At 46.0% G+C, this 20,686-nt stretch overlaps 1 protein-coding gene across 1 annotated transcript in view; it reads left to right on the top strand.

The window, feature by feature from the left end:
- Positions 1–402: 402 nt before the first annotated feature.
- Positions 403–20,686, top strand: part of PIK3CD (phosphatidylinositol-4,5-bisphosphate 3-kinase catalytic subunit delta) — a 24,888-nt gene continuing 4,604 nt past the window's right edge. Inside the window, exons 1-16 of the mRNA XM_015821419.1 lie at positions 403–543; positions 1,504–1,732; positions 3,031–3,263; positions 4,426–4,605; positions 5,217–5,366; positions 6,298–6,378; positions 8,196–8,417; positions 11,392–11,488; positions 12,234–12,364; positions 13,054–13,113; positions 14,215–14,382; positions 15,364–15,485; positions 16,874–17,017; positions 17,466–17,565; positions 18,635–18,813; positions 19,748–19,857. Coding sequence (XP_015676905.1) covers positions 403–543; positions 1,504–1,732; positions 3,031–3,263; positions 4,426–4,605; positions 5,217–5,366; positions 6,298–6,378; positions 8,196–8,417; positions 11,392–11,488; positions 12,234–12,364; positions 13,054–13,113; positions 14,215–14,382; positions 15,364–15,485; positions 16,874–17,017; positions 17,466–17,565; positions 18,635–18,813; positions 19,748–19,857 — 2,347 coding nt within the window. The remainder of the gene's footprint in view (positions 544–1,503; positions 1,733–3,030; positions 3,264–4,425; positions 4,606–5,216; positions 5,367–6,297; positions 6,379–8,195; positions 8,418–11,391; positions 11,489–12,233; positions 12,365–13,053; positions 13,114–14,214; positions 14,383–15,363; positions 15,486–16,873; positions 17,018–17,465; positions 17,566–18,634; positions 18,814–19,747; positions 19,858–20,686) is intronic.

Below are 20,686 nucleotides of genomic sequence, written 5' to 3'. Positions count from 1 at the left end.
AAGAAAAAGAAAGGGGAGAGAAGAAGGGAAGGAAGAAAGGAAGGAAGAAGGGAGAGAAGAAGGAAGGAAGGAAAGAAAGAAAAAGAAAAAGAAAGAAAAAGGAGAGAAGAAGGAAGGAAGGAAGAAAGAAAGGGAGAGAAGAAGGAAGGAAGGAAGGGAAGGGGGAGAGAAGAAAGAAAGAAAGAAACATAGTGTAACGAGGGGAAAAGGAAAGAAAAAAAGCTCTTTTTAGGAACCCAGCGAAGGGGGTTTTGGAAGACGGGGGGGGGGGGGAACCCTGTCCTTGGTGAAAATAGAGAATTTGCAGGGATGACCTGGAATGGCTGAGAATCCCCGTAGAGATGCAGGGATGAAAATGTCGGCTTCCCTTTCGCCGCAGGTATGCTCTGAGAAACCAGAAGGATGCCACCAGGAATGTATTGCCCGGCAGAATTTTGGTCGAAGGAAAGCAATTACACCATTCTTGTGGACTTCCTTTTACCCACCGGGATTTACCTGCCCCTCCCTGTTTCCTGCCATGCCAGCCTGGCCGCCATCAAAAAGGTACGGTCCCTCTCCGGTCTTGATGGGGTGGGAGTTTTTGCCCAACTGCTCAAAACGAACAACCCAACTCCGCGGCTTCTCGGCCACCATTCAGGAGACTTAACCACCATTCGTTCAGCTTGACGTTACAACCGCTTTGGAAAAAGGGACTGATAAACCAGTCATAAACACTCATGATCTTCTTCACCGCATCCCCGCAGTCATGTGATCTAAATTGGTTAAGACTAGCATCCCAGCGTCAGGCGATTGCCGACGTCAACCTTGCTAGCCAGGTTCTAACAAGCAAAGTCAACAAGGGAAGCTGGCTTGCTTAACAGCCTTTCCACTTAAGCGGCTGTGGTGATTTGCTTAACGATCGTGGTTTAAAAAAAAGGTCGTAAAATCAGGCACCACACGATGGAAGTTCTGGTCCCCAATGGTGTTGTTAAATCCAGGCCTCTCCGCATCCCAATATTCCAGGGGTCTCCAGTTTGAGAAAATAATCTTTCCTCCTTTTTTTACATCTGCAAGTAGTCTTTACAACAGGTCATTTAAGTGACTCTTCCAAGTTGCAACAGCACTGGAAAAAGGTGACTTAGGATCCTTTTTCGCGCTTACATCACAGCATCCCCATGATCAAAATTCAGAGACTTGGCAACCGGCTCGTATTTACGACGGTCGCAGTGTGCCCCGGGGGGTCACGTGATCCCCTTCCGCGACCTTCTGACAAACAAAAGTCAGATTCACTTAACAACTGTGTTACTAACAACTGCAATGATTTCACTGCAGTTTTTGGAAGAGCCGTGGGGGCGCGGTGGTTAGAATGCAGCATTGCAGGCTAAACTCTGCCCGCTGCCAGCAGTTCGATCCTGACCGGCTCAAGGTCGACTCAGATTTCAATCCTTCCGAGATCGGTAAAATACCGCATCGTGAAGCGGTATATAAGTCTTAAGTGCTGTTGCTATTGCTGTTTCCTTCCAGGTGGTCTGGCACCAGGCCCAGTATGAGCCCTTCTTCCAGATGCTCAGCGCCCCGGATTCTTACGTCTTCACCTGCATCAACCAAGCCGCAGAGCAGCAGGAACTTGAGGACGAGCAGAGACGCCTGTGTGACGTCCAGCCTTTCCTACCGGTCTTGCGACTGGTGGCCCGCGAAGGGGACCGGGCGAAGAAACTGCTCAATTCCCAGATTAGCCTGCTGATTGGCAAAGGTTGTTGGTGGTGATGGTGGCGGCTGGGGGGAAAGAGGCATATGCCCTGCACTGCAGGGCTGTTGGGAGGGAATAAAACATTGGTTTCTATTCTTCAGGAAGGCCCCAAAGTGCCCTTGGGAGAGGATATCTGGGGTCTGCTGAATGGCTTGTTTTTAATTCTTTGCAGACCCTTAATAGAGTGAAAGCTTATAAACGTATCTTAGAAAAATAGCCCACCTGCTCTCTTTCCATAGTGTGTTCTTAGTCCATGTTTTAGTTTGTTAATGTATATTCAAAATACCGATAGAAGAGAATATAGTTGTAAGTTCAGGGATGAAGAGGAGGAGGAGGAGGAGGAGGAGGAGGAGGAGGAGGAGGAGGACGACGATTGTGGGGTCCTTAGTGCTCTCTGAGCTTGGTGGTTTTCTTGCAGATGTTTCATTACCCAACTAGGTAACGTCATCAGTGCTAGAAAGGAGTGGGGTGTGGGAGGAAGAGGAGGGGGAGGAGGACAGTGGCTGTGGGGTCCTTGGTGTTCTCTGAGCTTGGTGGTTTTCTTGCAGATCTTTCATTACCTAACTAGGTACCGTCATCAGTGCAAACCCACTTCCTTGTAGCACTGATGACGTTACCTAGTTGGGTAATGAAACGTCTGCAAGGAAACCACCGAGCTCAGAGAGCACCAAGGACCCCACAGTCGTTGTCCTCCTCCTCCTTCTCCTCCCACACCCCATTCCCTCGTAGCACTGATGACGTTACCTAGTTGGGTAATGAAACGTCTGCAAGAAAACCACCAAGCTCGGAGAGCTCTAAGGACCCCATAATCATCCTCCTCCTCCACTCTGCAAACCCCACTCCCTTCTAGCATGGATGATGTTACCTAGTTGGGTAATGAAACGTCTGCAAGAAAACCACCAAGCTGGGAAGAGCACCAGGGACCCCACAGTATAATCAAAGTAATTAAGAGAAGACAGAAAATATTATTGACAATTATGGCCCATAATGATTAATCATGAAAGCGGCTGAAAAACCTAAAATATCAGAGCATCTGACAAAACCATTCTCGCCTACTGAAATGGACCAAGGCAGCCGAAGTGAGACTTCCGTACAGCTTTTGATAAAACTTTGTCCCATTTCCTAAGATTGGCAGTCAAATCCTATCTCGTGCGTGATTCCCGGCCCAGCGAGTCGTCCACGCTTTCATGAGAACTAGAAACTTAGGGCTGTGAAGGGATACAAAAGGCCTACCTTGTCGAGGGAGTCGATCTGATGCGGTAGACTGCCATCGTTAGGAGGTCATCCTGTTCCCTGTCCAGGTTTGCATGAGTTTGACTCCTTGGCGGACCCCGAGGTGGACGACTTCCGGGCTCAGATGCAAGATTACTGCGAGCAGAGAGCGGCTCAGCGCCAGCAGCTCACCTGGAAAGGCTGGATGGAGTACAGCTTCCCAGTTCAGCTGGAGCCCACCCTGAGCGGCCTCGGGGGGAGACCAACCCTGACCGTGCCCGGCAAGACCATTTTTGTCAACGTCAAATTTCAATCCGGAGGGGTAAATTCCCACGCTTCCCGAAGCTCTGTTGATAAAAGATAATGGAGATGTTTAGTGTGTGGAAAAGGGCAAAGATGTATGTATGTGTATGTGTATGTGTGTGTGTGTATGTGTGTGTGTGTGTATCCTAGATCGTGGGCAGCCAAACTGACAATGCTTTTGCTAATGTGTAAATCTGAAATGCTTTCTTTTTCTTTCTTTCTTTTCTCTCTTTCCTTCCTTCCTCTCCCTCCCTTCCTCCTTCCCTCCCTCTTTTTCTCCTTCCTTTCTTCCTCTCTCCTTTTCCTTCCTTTCCTTCCTCCTTCCCTCCTTTTTCTCCTTCCTTCCTTCCTTCCTTCCTTCCTTCCTTCCTTCCTACCTACCTTCCTTTCCTTTCCTTTCCTCCTTCCTCTTTTCCTTCCTTCCTTCCTTCCATTTATTAACCTCCCATCTCCTTTAGATCCTGGCTTCTTTGCAAAGATCTGATCAAGGGGGGGGGGGGAAAGGGAGCCAAACCCGTGCAAAACATAGGGAGTCCTCAACTTAACGACCACAACTGAGCCCCAAATTTCTGTTGCTAAATGAGACATTTGTGGAGTGACTTTTTGCCCCCGTTGACCACCTTCCTTGCCACAGCGCTTAAGGGGATCACTCCGGTTGTTAAGTTTGTCCCACGGCTATTAAGTCAATCTGGATTCCCCGTTGACTTTTGCTGGCCACAAAAGGGGACCGCAGGACACACACACACCCCGGGGACACTGCCACCCTCCTAAACATGACCCAGTGGCCAAGTGGGTCACTTGGCCACAGGGATGCCGTAACGGCTATTCAGCCTGACCAACCACCGCCAAGTCACATTTTCCTCGCGGCTGCAAGTTCAAATGGTCACCAAAGGAACAGTGGTAAGTTGAGGACCGCCACAGGTCCTGCCTTGAGCAGGGGGCTGGACTAGAAGACCTCCGAGGTCTCTTCCAGCCCGATGGTTCTACGATCCATGATTACCTGTACCAACGGGGAAGCAGCGGGGGTAATAATAATAATAATAATAAAGTTGGAAGGGACCTTGGAGGTCATCTAGTCCAATCCCCTGCTCAGGCAGGAAACCCTATACCATTTCGGACAAATGGCTGTCCAGTCTCTTCTGGTTTGAAAGAGTCATGTTTTGCCTTTCCTGGATTTTCAGGAGAGCTTCACTTTCCTGGTGTCCCTGAAGGAGTTCCCCGTCACTCTGATGAGCTACGCCGTCAAGAAGCAAGCCACCATCTTCCGTCACCAAAGGGTCAACCCCGTTGAGGAGTACACCTTGCAGGTGGATGGGAAATACGAATACATCTACGGGGAGTATCCCCTGTACCTGTTTCAGGTGTGCCTTCTTCCCCCTTGCTAAGCCAACACAATTTTTGTAGGCAGGGTGATGTCGCAATACAGCGTTTCTCAAACTGGGCTACTCTGAAGACGGGCGGACTTCAACTCCCACAATTCCCCTGGCGGGAAATCAAAACAAAGCTGGCTGGGGAATTCTGGGAGTCAAAGTCCGCCCCATCTTAAAAGTGGCCCCGTTTCAGAAACACTGCTTTAGAGAATTGGTGTGTTCCTATGCTGCCTGGCCTGGGATGCAGCTTAGACTCAACACCACCTTGGAGCTTGGCATTCTAGTCCTCATGGATCGCAGAGAATTTCACGGCATTCCCCCCCCCCCCCAGGGACGAGGAAGAAAACTAAAAGGGCTAGCTAAACCTGTTCACCTTTGGAAGTCATGCCTCGCTCCTTTTTGCTATTTAAGGTAGTACCTGTGTCCCTCCTTTCCTCCACAGGCGCTAGAATCTTGAGTTTTAGGTTTTAAACTGGTCCAAGTTCTTAGGATTCTGCCTTGGGATTTGAGCCCCGTTTCGTTTTATTCTAAATGGACTCCCGTTTGAGTGAGCGTTTGAAGTTTTGCTCCAGGCGTTAACGGGGTCTGCTCTGTCCTCGCAGTACATCCGTGAGTGCCTCCACCGGCGTTTCGTCCCCCACCTCGTTATGGTCCACAGATCCTCTCTTCTGATTTTGCGGGAAGAACAGAGCAATGGGCTTGGGCATCCTCCGAAAACAGCCCCCAAACTGTCTACGGGCCCGAAGCAGAAGGTAACCCATAACTGTTCCTTTTTCACCACTGTTGCGAGCAAAGGGGTGATTTTTTCAAATTCAGAAAAGAAGGACTAGGGGGGGGGGACATGACAGCAGTGTTCCAGTATTTGAGAGGCTTAATTTCCAGTATTTGAGAGGCTTAATTTCCCAAAGCATCAGAAGACAAAAAAGAACGGATGGAAACTAATCAAGGAGAAAAGCAACCTGGAATTAAGGAGAAACTTCCTAACAGTGAGGACAATTAACCGGTGGAACAGAAGTTGCCTCCAGAAGTTGTGGATGCTCCGACACTGGAGATTTTTAAGAAGAAACTGGTCTGAAATGGTATAGGGTTTCCTGCCTGAGCAGGGGATTGGACTAGAAGACCTCCAAGGTCCCTTCCAACTTTTTTCTTCTTCTTCTTCTTCTTCTTCTTCTTCTTCTTCTTCTTCTTCTTCTTCTTCTTCTTCTTCTTCTTCTTCTTCTTCTTCTTCTTCTTCTTCTTCTTCTTCCTCTTCTTCCTCCTCTTCTTCCTCTTCTTCCTCTTCCTCTTCCTCTTCCTCTTCTTCTTCCATAATAATAATAATAATAATAATAATAATAATAATAATAATAATAATAATAATAATAATAATAATAATAAGACAAGCCTTTACTTCGTCAAGGGACCCCTCGACCACGTTTAAGGAGACCAACCTGAATTCCCCAGACCGAAGAAGGTCTAAGGGTTGGAAACACGTTACACAGGATGGAGCATCCCCACAAACCCTTTCAGGAAGGAAGATTTGAATTCAAGGTTGACTTTTAAGACTGCCGCTAATCCACGTTTGCGGGTGAGGTTTAAACAATATACCAGAGGCTGGCTACCCTTTTGGGGCCAGCTTGAACCCAATGCGAAATTAGCCACAAAATCCACATTTTCTCTCTTTTTCTTGTTCTTGTTATCTAGTTATCTCTGTGGTCCCTGGAACAGCCATATTATATAGAGCTCCTGCACTGCAGCAAAGTGAATGCCGACGAAGGATTGAAAGTAAGTCACCTTAAATCAATTTTTTTTTCTCCTCCTCCTCCTCCTTCTTTCGGCTAGACACTCTGCGGCTTTCTGCCTTCCCACTCAGGATTTGTTTACCACTCGCATTTAACCAAGCTTGCGATCCGAAGCTCGAAACCAGGCAAATGTGTGTGTGTGTGTATTTTGTTTTTTCCTTTCTAAAACTCTTTCATTCAGTTCTAAGTTGGCGGTCTCACTACAGGAAGTGAGGGCGCAGAGTGGATTAGCCAGAAATGAACTTCTTAGAAACTGTTTGTGGACAGCTTTGTGCGTGCGTGTGTGTGTGTGTGTGTGTTAAAAAAGTTTTCCTTCCTTTCCACTTACGCTAAAATGCGGCTTCTTGCAAGTAAATAATTAAAGAAAAAAAAGTGCAGTGAAGGAACAAGGCAAAGGGGAACGTCTCTTGACTTTTAGTTCTGGGAAAAGTTTTTGTTTTTTTTTTAAAAGAAAAAAAATGGAGAAATTAAGGGGTAGAAGGAAATAAGAAACCACAAGGGTTGGTTTTTTTTTTCATTGCTTTTTTTGTTTTGCAGATCGTACTTATGATGTTATTTCCTTCCTGAATTTAGTGCAGATTCCAAATAACATCGATCGAATTGGAGTGGGTGGCTTCGGCTTTATTATATGAGCTCTCCTCCTTTTGCAAACTGGCCAGGGTTATTATAGGATGTTTATAATAGGATATATTTACAATGTAATAATTTATCTTCTGATATTATGAGATAAGGCAAGCTGTTATCCTAAGAGCAGAGAGGACATCAAAGCAAGAATGTTGTCCTTTTTGATCTCTAGAAAAGAACCATTAAAGTAGTCAGAGAGACAGTTTGGTCTAGTGGTTAAAGCACCCGGCTAGAAAACGGGAGACCATGAGTTCGAGTCCTGCCTTAGCCATGATGAAAGCCAGCTTTGGGTCACTCTAGGAACAACCCACCTCGCAGGGTTATTGTCGTTACGAAAATAGGGGGAGGAGGGAGTATAGTGTGTGTCTGCCTCCTTGAGTTATTTGTAAATGTAATAAAGGCGGGATATAAATCAATAAACAAATACAGATAATCCTTGACTTACGACCACAGTTTCCGTTGCTAAGTGAGACAGTTGTTAAGTGGGTTTTTGCCTCATTTTACAAACTTTCCTGCCCAGGTTGTTACGTGAATCACTGCAGCTATTAACTTAGTTAACAGGTTTGTTAAGCGAAGCTGGCTTGTCCCATTTGACTTGGCTTGTCAGAAATGTCACAAAAGGGGATTGCGTGACCCCGGGAGGCCGCAACCATCATAAATACGAGTCATTTGCCAAGCGTCTGAATGTTGATCACGGGGACGGCTGCAACAGTCGTTAAGTGTGAAAAAGTTTAAGGTTGTCGGAGGGTTTTTCCATCCCGCAGCCATGAGGACTAGAAGCTTGACACGAGACTGTGAAAGAGTGGCAAACAAGACATCCTGCCTTGGTCCAAAGCCACTGATTTGAGACTTGACTTCCTGGTTCCTATCCACAGATTCAGCGCTATCTGTTTCCCCCCCCGAAAATAAGACCGGGTCTTATATTAATTTTTTCTCCAAAAGACACATTAGGTGTTTATTTTCCAGTTAGATCTTATTTTTGGGAAAATACGGTACTAAATGCGTCTGTCTGATGATCTTATCTTGGGGGTGGGGGCTTATATTACGAGTGTCCTGAAAAATCAGGCTAGGGCTTTATTTTCCGGTGGGGTCTTATTTTGGGGAAAACACGGTATTCGTTTGGGGCTGAAAGGGTGGATAACGTGCTTCCCTGTCCATTTGTCCCTTTTTCTTCAGTTGGTCGTGCAGGCCGGACTCTATCACGGTCATGAGATGCTCTGCAAAATGATGACCAGCGCCGAAGCCAATGTTTGCTCCGAGCCCACCTGGGATCAGATGTTGAAATTCGACATTAACGTCTGCGACCTGCCCCGTATGGCGCGCCTCTGCCTGGCCCTCTACTCGGTGGTGGAAAAAGCCAAAAAAGCGAGGTCCACCAAGAAGAAATCGAAAAAAGCCGTAAGTCCCTTGTAGTGTCATGGTGGCACAATCCTGGGAAAGTATAATAATAATAATAATAATAAAAAAAAACCAGCCAAGGTGGGAAATGCAGCTTTGGAAAATGTTTCCCACAATGGAAGCAACCGCAACTTGCAAGTCAAGGGTCTCAAATAGGGGTCTCCAACTTTGAGACTTGTGGACTTCAACTCCCAGAATTCCTCAGCCAGACATGGGAGTTGAGGTCCACAAGTCTCAAAGTTGCCAAGGTTAAAATAGAATAGGATAGAACAGAATAGAAGATGGAATGGAATGGAATGGAATAGAATGGAATAGAATAGAATAGAACAGAAGATGGAATAGAAGATGGAATAGAAGATGGAATGGAATGGAATAGAAATGGAATAGAATGGAATAGAATGGAATAGAATAGAATAGAATAGAATAGAATAGAATGAGATGGAATAGAATAGAATAGAATAGAATAGAATAGAATAGAATAGAATAGGAGAAATAATAGAATAGAATAGAAGATGGAATAGAATGGAATGGAATGGAATAGAATAGAATAGAATAGAACAGAACAGAAGATGGAATAGAAGATGGAATAGAAGATGGAATGGAATGGAATAGAAATGGAATAGAATAGAATAGAATAGAATAGAATAGAACAGAAGATGGAATAGAAGATGGAATAGAAAATGGAATGGAATGGAATAGAAATGGAATAGAATGGAATAGAATAGAACAGAATAGAATAGAATAGAATAGAATAGAAGATGGAATGGAATGGAATGGAATAGAATAGAATGAGATGGAATGGAATGGAATAGAATAGAATAGAGCTGGGAAGGGACCTTGGAGGTCCTCCAGTCCAGCCCCCTGCTCAAGCAGGAGAGCCTATACCATCTCAGACAGTTGGTTGGAGACCCCTGGTCTAAAACACACCCTTTGCCTCCGAGGGATGGTGATTTGCGCATCCTGCCCGTTAGAAATTTGAGAATGAAGGTTTGTTTCTTGAGCTTGGTTTCCAAACGTTTCGTTACCAGGCTAGGTAACATCTTTTCAGCGGAGTTTAAAGGATGTCGGAGTTCTTCTGTTTATAAGGGCTAAGCTAGAAATTTAGCAAGGGAAGAGAACAGTTGCACTGAGGAACAATGGCAGATCCAGGGTTTCAAAAATAATCACGAAGGGGCGGACATTCATGCAAAATGAGGGTCCTCGCGCGCGCCAATGTGCAACAGAATAGACCGCTCGCAAGGAACCCGAACGAGCCTGTCCGTTGACTTGAGGGGTTCAGACGTTCCTCTCGCAGATCCCGAGTTGGGGAAAATACAGGCAGTCCTCCACTTACAAAAGTTCATTTAGTGACCCATTCGGAGTTAACAACCGCCCTGGAAAAAAAGTGATGCCCGATCTTTTTTCACCGTTACCAACTTTGCAAGCATCCCCATGATCACGGGATCGAAATTCAGACGCTTGCCAAACGGTTCATACTTACGACCGTTGCAGTGTCCCGGGGTCGTGGGATTTCCCCCTTTTTACGACCTTCCGACAAGCCAAGTCAGTGGGGGAAGGCCAGGTTCTATCGGATAGAACTGCCGCGATTCATTTAACAATTTTGGCCGGGAGTGTCGTAAAATGGGGGCAAGACTCCCTTAACAGATGCCTCACTGAACGACGGACATTTTGGGCTCCACACTGTGGTTGTAAGGGGTGTGCTGTAAGCTGTGCACGTATGCAACGACGGCTGCTTAGCCTTCCAGAGGCCGGCGTTCGTTGGCATCTGCACAAAAAGCGCTGCTTCCTGAGAAGTCCCCGTTCTTTCCAGATGTTTAAAAAGATTGTTTCGTTTCAGCAACGGGACTAAGATGTGTTTCCCGGTATAGAAACCCGAGAATGTGCCAACAGACAGCTTTGTGCAGCTGCCAAAAGCGGCTGGTGTGTGTGTGTGTGTGTGTGTGTGTTTGTGTGACGTGAAAGGCGTTGGGACTTCCTAGAACTGGGCTGACAGCCGCTCTTTTTAGTGTCCTTTGCTGAGTCACTCGGCCTCTGCTTTCTCCATTTCCTCCAAATTTGCCGAGTCATCTGCTCTCTGGAGTCCATCCACCGGAGTTACTCACCGCCCTCTGTTTTAGTAGCCCATTTTTCCTGCCCTGACTCACTTTGGCTGGTTCAAAGGAGGGAGGGAGGGAGGAGAAGGAGGGGAAAAGGAAGTGAAGGCACTGTTGTTAGCATCTTGGCTCAGTCTCCCCTTGGAAAGGAATAGCGTGGAAGCGCCCCCAAAACTGGGCTTTGCAGCTGAGCTCGTCTCTTGTTTACACTGCAAAGGGTGTGGGTTTTGGTTTTTTTTTTATCCTTGTTGAACCGGATTAACGGCTGCCTCTCAAGCAGGATACCACAAGCAGGAGGGGGGCACTGGAGCGAAAAGGCAGACCAAATAGGGTTGGGTTTGAAAAATGAACTTTTTTTTTTTCAAGTCTGGGATGGGTTGTCTTGGTTTTGGCAGTCCCGTTATCACCACGAGTCCCATCATCCCTGCCACCGCCCTCTTTCCTCCCTGTCAACGCTGCCAACATCGGGTGTTTTTGCATTGACAACAGATGGAAATGTAGCCATCTTTTCCCCTTTCGCTTTTAGAGTTAGATGATGCTGGGGGGAATGTGAATGAGAATCCAGTAGACATAACAACACTAAACTTAGCCTGAGAATCAAGGTTATTGAGCCCAGAGCTGATAAAAGAATTGGCAGGCTGGAGAACTGGAGAGGAAGCCCGGGTTTCAAGCTAATTGGGGAAGTGATGTATGACTGTTAATTGGAGGAGGGAATTATGCTTTGATACTACGTGCCCAGGGGAGGGGAATTCAGTTTTTGGCTTCGATTATGCAGTGCCGATGTTATGCTGCTCGAATAAAAGATTCTTTAAGGTAAACAGTGCCTCAAGGTTCTTTTGAAGGGTTTCATCTGTCGGAACCATGACACTCCTTTCTTTTAGGACTGCCCGCTCGCCTGGGTGAACGTGATGCTCTTTGATTACCAAAATCAGCTGAAAACCGGAGAATGCGTCTTACCCATGTGGTCAGCCTTCCCAGGTGGGGATAATTCGTTCCCGCTACTCTTTTTTTCCAGGGAGGAAAGGAAGGGCATCCGGCTGGATGAGTGTGCTCCTTTAGTTTCTTTCTTAATATTTAAATCCATCTGGGTTCTGCCGAATCAAAAGGCCTGAAAGACAAGAAACAGGTTTTAAAGATGGGATTAGAGAATCACAGAGTTGGAAGGAAGGAAAGGGACCTGGGAGGTCTTCTAGTCCAGCCCCTTCTCAAGCAGGAAACCGCATACCATTTCAGACAAGTGGCTGTTCTAATCTCTTCTTGAGACTGGAGGTCTTTCATAATCCACCGGGGTAACACTCTGCTGTGGATGGGGAGTCGTTTCATCATGTCATTTAGGAGAATACGGACTGCTCTTAGATAGGGAGGCTCGACTTAGCTCGACTTTCAACCAGTTGCAGTTAGGGCCACCGCGGACTCGTGATCCCGACGGCACAAATAGTTATTGCCTTGTGTCCGGCCTTCTGTTCTTTGGACAAATTGATAATTTTGCAAGCAAGAAAAGTTCGTTGTGTCCTCTCAGCCAGTTAAGTGGTAAACTAGTTTCTCACTGGAATTTGCCCGGAATCAGATATGGAGGCCTGGTTCACACGGGGCACGATGGGATCATGTTCTGATCATGGTTTGTTCGAGCAAACAGGGTTACAGCAGTCCATAAACCTAGCCAAGTGAGACTCTGCGCTCGAAGCGGCCCGGCTGATGCAGCTTCGGCCCTTTTGTCTTCCAGATGAGAAAGGAGAATTGTTAAACCCAACGGGCACGATCCAGACCAATCCCAACAGTGAGAGCGCTGCCACGCTTTTCATCCGCTTCCCCGGTATTTCGCTGTATCCGATCTACTATCCTTCCACGAGACAGGTGAGACGATCGTATGTGTGTGTGTGTTGTGAGTGTGTTCCCCTGCTGCTTTTTTTGTGTCCTGGGTATCAGGAGCAAATGGGCTCCTTTGCTGGGAAGATTTGCCTGGTTTCCTCTTGGTGTTTGTAGATTGAGGTTGTGCCCAAAGGTAGACAAGGAGGGCAACTCTTGAATCATATCCAGATCTTCTGGTTCCCAAACTAACAAGATCCAGGGGTGGTGGTTTGCACCCTCCCCAAAGGGGGGGTCCGCATCATCAAATCTGCCCAAATGTCACGTTTCTTCCATCTGAAATTTCAATTTATTCATGTGAACAGGTGGAAAACCTGTTGCGGATTCTTCTTTTCTTCCAAGTTCTTTCTTCCAAAACACAAAATTTGAAGATTTCTAGAAGATATCAGCCTAAAGCAAGGGTCTTTAAACCTGTCCCTTTTATGACTTGTGGACTTCAACTCCCAGAATTCCTCAGCCAGGCACGTGTGCCTGGCTGAGGAATTCTAGGAGTTGAAGTCCACAAGTCATAAAAGGGCCACGTTTGAAGACCCCTGATCTAAAGGAAGCTGGGTCTCTTGGTAAATTGCAATCTGGGAGCGATGGAAGCCATTTTCTCTTGAGGCCCATCTTTCTTGAAAGACAAACCGTGTTCAAGTACCACCTTCGTGTTCTTTTTTTTTTATTTATTGTTTCAGATCTTAGAAAAGGGGCAGAATGGCCACTGTGCCTGTGGGCCAGGAGAGGATCCAGAAGAGGTCAGCACAAAATACAAACTGTTCAAGTCTCGTGGATGTTTTGAGCTGTATATCTGGGATGCCAGCAGAAATTCTGCTTAAAATGGGTGTCTAAATAGGATAGAGGTGCAGATAGTCCTCTATCTCTAAGTTTGTTTAGTGACCGTCCGAAGTAACAACAGCCCTGAAAAAAGGGACTTAGGAATCCCCAGGATCACGTAATCAAAATTCAGATGCTTGGCAACTGGTTCCTATTTATGAAGGCCGCCGTGATTCCCTTTTGTGAGTAGGCTTGTGGCTAGGGAATTCTGGGAGTTGAAGTCCACCCATCTTCAAGGTTGAAAAACACTTATTTACCATAGAAAAAATCTTTCCTACTCACCATGCTGTGTTTAATATGCTTTGACAACATATGGGGATGCAGCCATTTTCCTTCTTATGTTTTATTCTTAGAATTAGATTTAGAATTAGATGATACTGGGGGGGGGGAGGAATGTGTATGGGAGTTTAGTTAGACATAACAATACTGCAACTAGGGTGAGAACCAAGGTTTTTTGAAATAAGAGATGATAAGAAATGGCGGGTTGAAGAACTGGAGGGAAAGCCTGCATTTCAAGCTAATTGGAGAATGTGATTTATGACTGTTAATTAGAGGAGGGAATTGTGCTTTGATACTATGTGCTCAGGGGAGGAGAATTCAGATTTTGGCTTTGCCTATGTACGTGCCGATGCTATGCTACTCGAATAAAGATTCTTTAAGGTAAACAATGCCTCGAAGTTCTTTGAAGAGTTTCATCTGTCGGAACACGACATTCAGCCAAAATCTGAAATCCATGACAATATCTTTTTCGTGAGACATTCTGAATTTCCTTTTCCCCTCCTGAACTAAATCTCACTGCTTTGTCCTGCAGGGGATGATGGTTTGGGTCCCTTTTTCTATCCCTGAAAATCCCCCTCCCTATTTTTTTTCCCCATAAGCCTGCCAGAAACCACAAAGACAGCTTTTTTAAGCCCCTCTTCAAAAAAGGCTTCCTTTAAATACACTTAACTTCCTCCTTTTTTTAGTGGGCAGATTGTTGTTTTTCTTTCTGGCCCTTGACCGCCACCTTGTGTTCTGTCTAGAAACAGCAGCTGAAGGAGATTCTGGAGCGCAGATCTTGCAGCGAACTCTACGAACACGAGAAAGACCTGGTGTGGAAAATGAGATATCAGATTCGGGATCAGTACCCGGGCGCTTTGGCCAAACTGCTCATGGTAACCAAGTGGAATAAACACGAGGATGTTGCCCAGGTAAGAATTTTAGTTAAGATCCACCAGGGACAAAACATTTAGTTGGGGATGACAGGCTGCAAAAGCCAACGGTTACATCCTAAATTCTGGAAACTCCTCTGCAAAACCAGCCCCCAGTTTACAAGTTAGGGCGCCACGTTTAGGAAAGCTGTCTTTTCCTGGATTGTTAACGGCTGTTATTCAAAAATTGGCTCGTGAGAATTTGAACGTTATTCCGCAAGGCTTAATAATCTGTTTTTCCTTCCCTCTCTTCCTTCCCTTTGATGTGCCTGGAAACTGTGTACGATTTCTTAAAGAGAAATGTTGGAGGTGTACCAGGTTCTTTTGATAAAAAGAGTATTTATAAAGTCTTGACTTTAAAGTCTGGGGCTGAACTCTTGTCAGGAATGGCCATCAACAACTTGGGATTCTCCCCTGGGTTGTTACGCAACATGTCCCATCATTCCAAACCAGGCTGATGGGTTTTCAGAAGACTGCAGAATCCTCGACTTAAAAACCATTCATTTAATGACCGATTGAAGTTACGCCGGCACCGAGAAAAGTTAACTTATGACTATTTTTCACCCTTACGACCGTTGCAACATCCCCGTGATGAAAAACTGGATGCTTGGCAACGGGTTCGTATTTATGATGGTCGCAGCATCTCGGGGTCACGTGATCCCCTTTTGCGAACCTCTTGACAAGCAAAGTCCATAGGGAAGGGCAGATTCACTTAATAACCATGATTCACTTAACAACTGTGGCAAGAAAGGTCGTAAAATGGGGGCAAAACTCACTTAGCAGATGTTTCACTTAGCAAGATAAATTCTGGGCTCAATTGGTGGCCGTTAAGTAGGGGACTACCTGTATAGGCCAGGCTGTTAAATCAAGCTTCCTTATTTAGGGGCAGTGTTACCTTCAGTGCGCTTCTGGCGGAAGGGACACCAAAAGACGATGAAAGGCCTGGCCCAATCCAGAGCTGATCCTGTGCTTGTCTTGCAGATGGTATCTTTGCTGCAATCCTGGCCCGAGCTGCCCGTTCTGAGCGCCTTGGAGCTTTTAGATTTCAATTTCCCTGACCCTTACGTGATCCGCTTCACCGTCAACTCCCTGAAAAAGCTGACGTGAGTGCAACTCATCTCCCAAAATATAAATGTCTTTATATTTAAAAGAAACATAAAACTGAAGAAAAAGAAAAGGGGAGGATGGGGTGGGGAAGAGAGAGAGAGAAAGGAGGGGGCTGTTTTGAAAAGCACAGGAAACAGGGCAGTTGTGCTATACAATTTCAGATTTTACTTTAAAAAGAGGGGGGGAGAATTTCAACCCAGGACAGTTTTTTTTTTCCAGAACCTTGGCAACTTTTAAGACGGATGGATTTCAACTCCCAAATTCCTGGCTGGCTGGGGAATTCTGGGAATTGGGGTAGACTTCCACTCCCAGGTTAAAAGTTGCCAAGGTTGAAAAATATCGACCCAAAATATGTTTTGTGCCTTGATATCTTTTTGGTGTTGAGAAAAACACGGTGAAGTACAGGACAAAACACAAGGGGAGATGAAATTGATCATGTGAATGGGGGGGGGGAAAGGGGGGCGGGGTTGCTGAACTCCCCCCCCCCACTCTCCTGAAGGTGGCACTCCCCCAGGTGGACTGGACTACAAGTTTCATCATCCCTGTCCCCAAGATGGGAGTCAAAACAATCTCATATAATAATAATAATAATAATAATAATAATAATAATAATAATAATAATAATAATAATAATAATAATAATAATAATAATAGTAAAGTTGGAAGGGACCTTGGAGGTCATCGAGTCCAACCCCCTGCCCAGGCAGGAACCCTACACCATTTCAGACAAACGGCTGTCCAGTCTCTTCTTAAAAACCTCCAGTGTTGGAGCATTCACCACTTCTGGAGGCAGGTTGTTCCACTGGTTAATTGTTCTCACTGTCAGGAAGTTTCTCCTTAGTTCTAAGTTGCTTCTCTCCTTGATGAGTTTCCATCTGTTGCTTCTTGTCCTGCCTTCAGGCGCTTTGGAGAATAGCTTGACTCCCTCTTCTTTGGGGCAGCCCCTGAGATATTGGAACACTGCTGTCATGTCCCCCCTGGTCCTTCTCTTCATTAAACTAGACAGACCCAATTCCAGCAGCCTTTCCTTCTATGCTTTAGCCTCCAGTCCCCTAATCAACTTTGTTGCTCTTCTCTGTACTCTTTCTAGAGTCTCAGCATCTTTTTTACATCGTGGTGACCAAATAGAGAAAGAGAGAGATCTATTTGGTTCAACTGCTTAACCTGGTTGTTTAACAATCTGACAACTGCCTTCCCTTAACAGGCTAAGATGGGTTAGTTAAAGCTGGATTGTGGTTAGTTTAAAGCTGGATTGTGGGGGCGGGGTTGCCACTTCATTGCAAACCTAGAAAACAGGATTGTTCCCCTTGGAGTTCAATGTGTCGTCTGAATGCCTACGCAACCGAGGGTGCAATCAATTAACCTTCTGCTCTTCCCCTTGCAGAGATGCCGAGTTGTTCCAGTATCTCCTACAGCTGGTTCAGGTTCTGAAATACCAGTCCTACTTAAACTGTGAATTAACCAAGTTCCTTTTGGGCAGGGCCTTATCCAACCGGAAGATCGGCCATTTCCTATTTTGGCATCTCAGGTGAGAAAGAGGGTTTGGGAGAAGCAAAGGCGGTTTAAGAGTCTCGTTTCTCCACTTGAGTTGTTCCCCCCCACTGGGGTCCCAGGAACAACTGGCAGAGCCATGTCTTTAGGCCCTTGCGAAAATATAGGAGGGTTGGGGTCCGACCTCACATCAAGGGGGCAAGATGTACCAGAGAACAGGAGCAACAGCAGAAAAGGCCCTCCTCCTGGACCCCGCCAGCTGGAATAATCAGAATTAATTACTAATTAATTTCTTTTTTTCCTGAATTTCCATCCACCTTCCCCGCCGGTGCAAAATACTCTCGCCCCGGCGTAGCGCCATGGCCTGATTGTATATAAGCCACGGATGTCCAGCGGTTGGAGCCATGTATTGATAACTCCCCTGTGATTAAAATTGTCTTTTGTTTGTTTTGCTTGGGTTCCATCTCTCCGTCAATGGTGGCTAGATCGGAAATGCACTTCCCTTCGCTGGCTTTAAGGTTTGGCCTGATCCTCGAGGCCTATTGCCGAGGAAACGCTCATCATATCAAAGCTCTGATGAAACAGGTAAGGAGGCTGTTTTGGGAAGCGAGAAAGGTCTTCGGAAACGGTGGAGAGAGAGAGAGAGAGAGAGAGAGAGAGAGAATGAGATGGACACAGACTGGACCACTGGGGTCCCCAACCCCCAGTCCATGGACCAGTACCGGGCCGCGGCGTGCCAGCAACCGGGCCGCACAAACAAGCAAAGCCCCATCCGCGGGATACAGGCAGCACACAAAACCACGCACCCTCCGGTCCGCGGAAAAACCTCTCTCCATGGAACCGGCCCCTGGTGCCCAAAAGGTTGGGGACCTCTGATATAAAAACTACCTTAGCCCAGAGAAAGAGGGAGGCCGTGGGAAGGAACCTCTTAACCGAGGTTTTAAGTAAGTTTGTGACAGCAGGCAGGCAGGTCTTTCTGTTAAAGGTGCTCAACCAGAACCATTTGGTTTTATTCAGTTACAGTTCATCATGTATCCTTCACGAATGCCTTGTAACGCATGGATATCGGTCTTGTGAGAGCCGGACACGTAGCAGTTGACCCAGAGTTTGCATACCAATTTGGTTGATGTTAGCAAAGGAAAAAAAAAAAAGAGGACAAGACCAAACAATAGGAGTCCATATGCTGACTCAGGCGGCATCTGAGAACTTCTGCACCAGAGACAAATTCCGTGTGTGTCCAATTGCACTCGGCCAATAAAGTTTTCTGTATGATTGCTATTTCCTAGTACATGATTGTATTTTAATAAGATTACTATGAATGTGATGATTATCATATTCTAGTATTTTTATATCTAAACACACTGTTCAATACAGAAATGGAATTTTTGATAATAATAATAATAATAATAATAATAATAATAATAATAATAATAATAATAATAATAATAATAATAATAATATAAAGAAGAAGAAGAAGAGGAGGAGGAGGAGGAGAAGGAGAAGAAGAAGAGGAAGAAGAAGAAGAAAGTTTTCTATTATTATTTCCAACCTCAGGATTGTCAACCAGTGTCTTGGTGAGAGCCTTGTGGGATCCGATTGATCTAACTTCTCTCTCTTTCTCTCTCCCTCTCCTCTCTCTCTCTCTGGATTCAAGAGCGAAGCCCTCAACAAGCTGAGGGCCTTGAATGACCTCATCAAGGTCAGCGCTCAGAAAAACACCAAGCCACAAACCAAGGAATTCATGCATACTTGTATGCGCCAAGAGACTTACCAGGAGGCCCTCTCCAATCTCCAGTCCCCTCTGGACCCCCGAATCTTCCTGGCAAAAGTCAGGTAAGGGGGCGGGAGAAAGTTTGGGGAAGGGGTTAGGATGGGCCTGAAATTAATGGGGGGGGGTTTGCCCCCAGTCTTGCTTGGCCCAGTTTTGCTTAGTTCAATGGTAGAATTAATGCTGGTTGAGAGTTGTGATTCAGGGAAGCCGATAAAAGCCGACGGGCATGTAATGCTCAGATTAACCTGTCCGTCCATCCATCCATTCCATTCCAATTCATTCATTCATTCAGTCAAACGCTGCTAACATCGGATGTTTTGCATTTACAACAGATGGAAATATAACCATATTTTTCCCTTTTGCTTTTAAAGTTAGATGAACGACCCCCCCCCTAGACTTCCTCTCAGATCGATCTGTATTGTTGTGATTTGGATCCCACTCTTAGTTCCAATAACTCGGGTCTCGACTATTTCTTAACCGTCCGACCTCTTGACCTCTCCTTCGGGCACAAAGTTCGATTAACCCCTTACACTAATTACTGACAATTAACCTCCTCCCTTAACACGAAACTATGATACTGCCCAGGGGAGGGGAATTCAGTTTTTGGCTTCAATTATGCAGTGCCGATGTTATGCTACTCGAAGAAAAGATTCTTTAAGGTAAACAATGCCTCGAAGTTCTTTTGAAGAGTTTCATCTGTCGGAACCATGACACATCCATCCATCCATTCGAATTTAGAGAACTACCACCTCATAGCAGTGACTCTGATTTAACCCAGTATTTCTCAACTTCTGCAACTTTTAAGAGGGGAATTCTGGGAGTCGAAGTCCACGTTGAGAAAGGCTGATTTTACTCAAAGTGAGCAGCAGGGTGGGGTTAGGCCGGTTCTTCAGTTTAAGGAGCAGGAAGGATTTTATTTTTTTCCTTTCAACAAGGGATTTGAGTTGCGTCTCTCCCCCCCTCTCGCCCGCCCTTTTTGTGTGTCCCTCCTTCCAGTGTAGAGCTTTGCACCGTCATGGATTCCAAGATGAAACCGCTGTGGGTTATGTTTAACAACGGCGAGGCGGGAGGAAACAGCACCGGCTTGATATTCAAAAACGGGGATGGTAAGGAAAGGCGAAGAGCCCAGTTTTTGGTTACCGAGATACCGGGTATAAGAGGTCAGGCTGGATGGCCTCACACACCGTTTCCTTGCCCTGGGATGAGTTCCCTTACTACTTCCCCTGCAGTGCAGGTTTAAAAGGAAGCCTCTACCTAAAGGCAGAGTTTGGTGTTTTTTGCTAAGCTCAAGGGAAAGTGGACCTGTCTTCTTCCATGAACACTTCAGCTCCAAGGAAAAGCAATATATTAAACAGGGGTGAGCTGATGGAGCTGCAAGAGGACTTGAAGTAATGCCAAAAAATTCTGCATGCAGGGGGGAAAAATCCTTAGTGCCCTCTGAGCTTGTTTTCTTGCAGAGGTTTTATTTATTTATTTATTTATTTTTATTTATTTATTGAATTTATATACCGCCCTATCTCCCTTACGGGACTCAGGGCGGTGAACAGGCAATAATAAAAACCACGATAAATATACGCAAGTTTCTGTTCTAAAATCAAATTAAATAACAGGCCTGTTCATACAAAACCCCCACTAAAACGTAATCAAACTACGCCAGGCCGGCCGCACAGAATAGATGGGCCTTCAGGGCTCGGCGAAAAAGGCGCAGGTCCGCAACTGTACGTAGGTCGGGGGGCAGGTCATTCCAGAGGGCAGGAGCTGCCACAGAGAAGGCTCTCCCCCTGGGGGTCGCCAGCCGGCATTGTCTGGCCGACGGCACCCTAAGGAGGCCCTCTCTGTGGGAGCGGACTGGTCGAAGGGAGGTGTTTGGTAGGAGGCGGTCTTGCAAATACCTAGGTCCATTGCCATGGAGCGCTTTAAAGGTTGTTACTAACA

This window comes from Protobothrops mucrosquamatus, unplaced genomic scaffold (genome assembly GCF_001527695.2).
Source record: "Protobothrops mucrosquamatus isolate PMUCROS unplaced genomic scaffold, P.Mucros_1.0 scaffold1329, whole genome shotgun sequence".
NCBI lineage: Eukaryota > Metazoa > Chordata > Lepidosauria > Squamata > Viperidae > Protobothrops > Protobothrops mucrosquamatus.
This window is presented reverse-complemented; position numbering and strand designations above follow the sequence as displayed.